We start from the raw sequence: 5000 nt of genomic DNA on the forward strand, positions 1-5000 counted from the left end.
AGCCGTGCTTTTTACATAGAGGGACATAAATTACACTCATTCTGTGTGTGTATGTGTGTGTGTGTGGCTTTCCTCTCCTTTGTGCTTCTGAGATTCAGATTCGCTCTTTCATTTGAGACCCCCGCGCTCTCACAGACAGGTGTCTGCCTTTGCGTAGCGCAGGTGGGGTGTGTGTGCGTGTGCGTTTTGAAGCTCAACGTGTGTGTGTGTGTGTGTGACGTGTTCATGGGTCATTTGTGTGCGTGTGTGTGTGTTAGTGTGAGTCAACTGCTGTTTTGTGGTTTATTAAGATGCTGGATATGAGTTTTGGGGTTGTGTGGGCTGCTGCACTCCACTGAGTTCTCTGTCTGTGTTTGTGCAAGCGTGCATGCATGTATGTGTGTATACACGCAGCCATTTGTGTATACTATTGTGATTTCCAGTGTCTGTATCTTCTTTGGATTTAAAGTGAATAAGTTCAGTAGAGAATTCAGCTTGGGATGAGTTGATCACACAGATTGTATTCAGGAAACACAGACGCTGAACATGAGATCAGATCTGTTTCTGTTTAAACCTTAACAAAGAAACAGTCAGTCAGTTCAACTGTCAGTTTATGTAAATGATTTGATCTGTTGTTTGCCACAACACATAGTGTTGTGGCAAACTTTCCAGTTGTAGTTGCTGGGACACATGAGGAGGAGGAGAAGACCTGAGACATGTGGACATATTGATTGAGACCAAGCAGAGAAATAACTTTGTCTATGTGAACTGTCTGTCTGTCTGTCTGTCTGTCTGTCTGTCTGTCTGTCTGTCTGTCTGTCTGTCTGTCTGTCTGTCTGTCTGTCTGTCTCTGTCTCTCTGCCTGTCTCTGTCCGTTTCTCTCTGCAGGCCTTTATCCGTCCGTTCCGGGAGCACCACATTGATCCAACTGCCATCACTCGACACGACTTCATCGAAACCAATGGCGACAACTGCATGATCCCCCTTCTGCCACTGGCACACATGACCTACAAGTACCTCACATACACACCAGGTAGGATGTGTACAAGTGCAACGCAGGACATGAAAGTACAGAATACGTGAACATACCATAGAAATAATAGAGAGACACAAACACAAACCTTGATCCAGGTGAATGTAAGAGGTTTAGATGTGGGGAGGTGACAGGGCGGCCATGACATCATACCTGATTCCCCTGCAGTCACCGGAGAATGAGGAACTTCAGTTATATTGCAGCTTTTGGTATAATACAATCATATTACTTTAAAAAATGAAAAATTCAACACAAGCAAATGTGAGCTGTGAGTAGAGTCCAATAATCAGTGGCAGTGCCGACCAAAGGCTGCAGAGCCACAGAGGAGGTGAAGCACTTCACTGATCACAGCCAAGCACAAAGCTGTTTACTGGCCTTTTTAAAGACCAGACTGGCGAGAGGAAGACTGCTGTTACTGAGGAGCGTCTCCTCCTGCCGCACCTGCGGTTCAGCTGGAGTCACCGTGAGGAGAGGAGGCGTCACAGGCTTTATGCACACACACACGCACGCACGCACGCACGCACACACGCACACACACACACACACACACACACACACACACACACACACACACACACACACACACACACACACACACACACACACACACACACACAGGCAGATCGGCTTACACTGCTGCCAGGGTCACATCCGGATAAGCTTTTATTGGTTTGAGCTGCTTGCTACTGCTGTGTGGTGAATAAAGACAGAATGATCTGCTGGGGAATAACTGAAATCATCATCCTGAAGTTGCATACAAATTGCCAACTGAGGAGAAGTACAGGACACAACGCTTGATTCTGATCCAGTAAGACAGATCAGGTCAGTGTGGCAATGGGTCACAGAAAGAAAAATCATACAGAATTATTAGCATCACTGTACACTGACTTTCACCCAAAGTATCTTTCATTGAAACATGAGATAAAAGAGATTTATGGATTGAACAATGTAGGTTTTGTCTGCTTGTTAGGAAACTATATAGTACGTAGTGTTGGTCATCATCTGTTACTTCTGCGATATTACCATAAAGATGTGTGGTTAGTCCCTGTATATGGGAGTGATATGGCAGATATGGCGCATCTGCCCTAAAATCAGCATGTAACAGCATGTAAAAATAGCCAATCAATACATATCCATTGGAAAGAAGGATGGTGTGTAGAAAAAATGGAATGAAAATGATGTAAGCAAGAATGAAGAGGACAGAAAGAATCAAGAATTGTAAAGGTGAGGGGGGAAAACCTGCAAAGGTCAGCTGGTTGCCAGCAGGAGGGAAGCGGCAGCTGCAGGGAAGATTATGGGGCAGAGAGGAGTGGTGAGGTGCACGTGTAGGTGACATCCACACCTGTCGTGTCCTGCACCACAGGGGGCCACCAGGGTCACGATAAGGAAATGAGAAGAGACCGGGAACCTGTAGCGAAGTAGTGACATCTACACCTGTCATGTCTACACGGTAAGAGGTCAGCGCTCCGAGTTTGAGATGGAGAGAAAGCGTGCACGGACAGGACTGAAGGGGGGCAGAGGGGGTCGGGTGACATCTACACCTGTCATGTTCAGCTTCTCACAGTGTCGGGACGGTCACCGGACAAAGACAGACAGAGGTAGGAGAGTGAAAGTTTACAGCGACGAGGTGAGATCTCCTGCTGTCACGTCTGCGCTCGGGCTGGGGTCAAGAGGTCAGTCTGTTAAGTGAGGAGGGAGAAGGAGAGCTGGAGGTAGACGACAAGACTAGATGACAGCTGTGAGTCCTAACAGAAGAAAGGCTCAAGTGAGAACAAGACGTCTCAGTCGCAAGGTTACGTTGCCAGTTTTGCGGAAAAAAAGATGCACATTTTTTAAAAGTTAAAAATTCAAATGCAATTCCATGATATGCAAGTAAAGCTTCTCTGCCTGCTGATTCTGCGCTATTAAAAACAGTACAAGTAGATACAGTGTGTTTGGTTCACACTCGGCATATCGCTGTGATTAAAAAGCTGCCGGTGTGGATTAATGATCCACCTTAACGGGGAAGGAAGTACACATACATCACACACTCGCAGGTGAAGAGGCTGAAGAGGAAGAAGTGGCGACCCATATACAACACATGGCAAGGATCCTGATCTGAACACGCAGTATAAACGGGGGATCAGGTGTTCTTTGATCAGGTTTGATTGGTGAATCTGTGTTGAATCTCCCAATGTAAACACGCAGTGACTTCATTAGCATTAATTCAGTCTCATTTGAGTTAATTGAACAGATTATTTGGGTCTGGATTATTGAAACACACACAGATGAGATCTGGGCTTCAGATGTGAGAGACAGTCGATGTGACTGTCTGCACCCTCCACACGCCGCTGATCACTCCACACACGTTGTGATTTGTCACCATCTCAGCTCAGCCAGACGACACACACTGAACTAGTTTACTGTAGATGAGAAATGGCAGCAAAGTTTTCCGTTTCTCTTCGGGGAAGTATTCCCACTGCTGTGATGGAGCAGAAATAGGAGCAGAACAGTGAATGTCAAGCTTATGTTCCTAATTTTTTGCCGGCGTGAGAGCATGTGGCCACTAATCATGGGGGTGTGAGGGGAACACAAGCAGCACAGTAATTAAACACTGCACTGTTGAAGTTGTTATTGATATAGCAACAAACTGTACACTGCTTTTCCTGGTAACGAGCCCAGAAGTGCAGTAAACAAAGGATATGATGCAACAAGTCCCGGCATTCCCGAATTCACCATACAGTTGAAGAAATACTGCAGCTATTGTGACTCCATAAATCTGACACCATCAGCACCATCACACACGTGCACTTTAACACACGCGTGACCTTTAATCGCTATGAAAATGGCTCGAAAAGTAGTTTGTTGCGCGTTGTAAATAAACAGTGAGAGGAGGATGAGGATGATCTCACCAGTGACTGACTGATGTGAATCTTCCTCCTGATGCCTGTGGCGCTGCACTGATAGCACCATGGTAACAGTCTGTTGTTGGTCTGTGGTTGTCAGTATGATTGATCTCTGCTTTAGCTAACAGCCTGTGCTTGCTTTGTTGCCTCTTTATCCAACGTTACATTACGCTCAGCTTTCCGTCCTCCCCCACTGCCTTCTCTCTCTCTCTGTCTTTTCTTCCACCCGTTCCTCGTCCTCCCCCTCGCTCTCTTCATCTTTCCAAGGCCCCTGTCAGGGTCTTCTCCGTGCTGGCCCTTGTCTCTCCCATTAACTTCCCTCTCTCTGCCTCTCTCCTCCTCTCCGTGGCTCAGAGGCCTTGGCGGCGGCATATCCGTGGGATTGCTACGTCTTCGCCCTGGCTGCGTTCGTGACGCTGACCAATCAGATCCATAAGTGGAGCCACTCGTACTTCGGCCTCCCGCGCTGGGTCACGCTGCTGCAGGACTGGCAGCTGCTGTTGCCACGGAAACATCACCGCATTCACCATGTCTCGCCACACGAGACCTACTACTGCATTACCACAGGTAAATACTGGGGTTGTCATGACTACTCAAAACAGTATCTGCTGTTTCTCTCTAGCTGAACTGATTGTTATTTTTGTTGGTTATGTGAATAAGTAAATAATATTATCATTACTATTGTTGTTGGTATCATTATTATCAGTAGTAGTATTGTTGTTTTGCTGTTGTTGTTGTTATATGTTCTTATTTTGTATTATTATTGGAAATATTAGTATTGTTATGATATTAGAGGTAAGGCCCGTGTTATTATTACTATTTACTACTAAACATTTCACCTCTTGGCTAAAGAAGCCGCTTTGTGTTACAGTATCACAGTTGTGTACTATTATCACTGCTGCTCATTGTGTTTGTTCTGAAGCCTTATTACGGTTCCAAAATCAGTTAAATAAAAAGTGTGTGTGTGAAAAATACTACTTATAGTTCTGATAATAGATGTTTTCATGCAGTCGTACAATTACAATGAGACATGCCTACGTTTTCTTGTGGGCAGCCATTTTAGACGTAGATTAAGCAGATGGCACAGGAATTGTTACACTTAA

General features: G+C 45.6%; 1 protein-coding gene across 1 annotated transcript in view; it reads left to right on the forward strand.

The window, feature by feature from the left end:
- peds1a (plasmanylethanolamine desaturase 1a) overlaps positions 1–5000 on the forward strand; it is a 24798-nt gene that overhangs the window by 15156 nt on the left and 4642 nt on the right. Inside the window, exons 4-5 of the mRNA XM_076142003.1 lie at positions 868–1012; positions 4252–4464. Of these exons, the coding sequence (XP_075998118.1) occupies positions 868–1012; positions 4252–4464 (358 nt within the window). The remainder of the gene's footprint in view (positions 1–867; positions 1013–4251; positions 4465–5000) is intronic.

Source organism: Genypterus blacodes, unplaced genomic scaffold, assembly GCF_046128005.1.
Source record: "Genypterus blacodes isolate CSIRO-AG114 ecotype Tasmania unplaced genomic scaffold, CSIRO-AGI_Gbla_v1 ptg000021l_1, whole genome shotgun sequence".
In the NCBI taxonomy this organism is placed as follows: domain Eukaryota; kingdom Metazoa; phylum Chordata; class Actinopteri; order Ophidiiformes; family Ophidiidae; genus Genypterus; species Genypterus blacodes.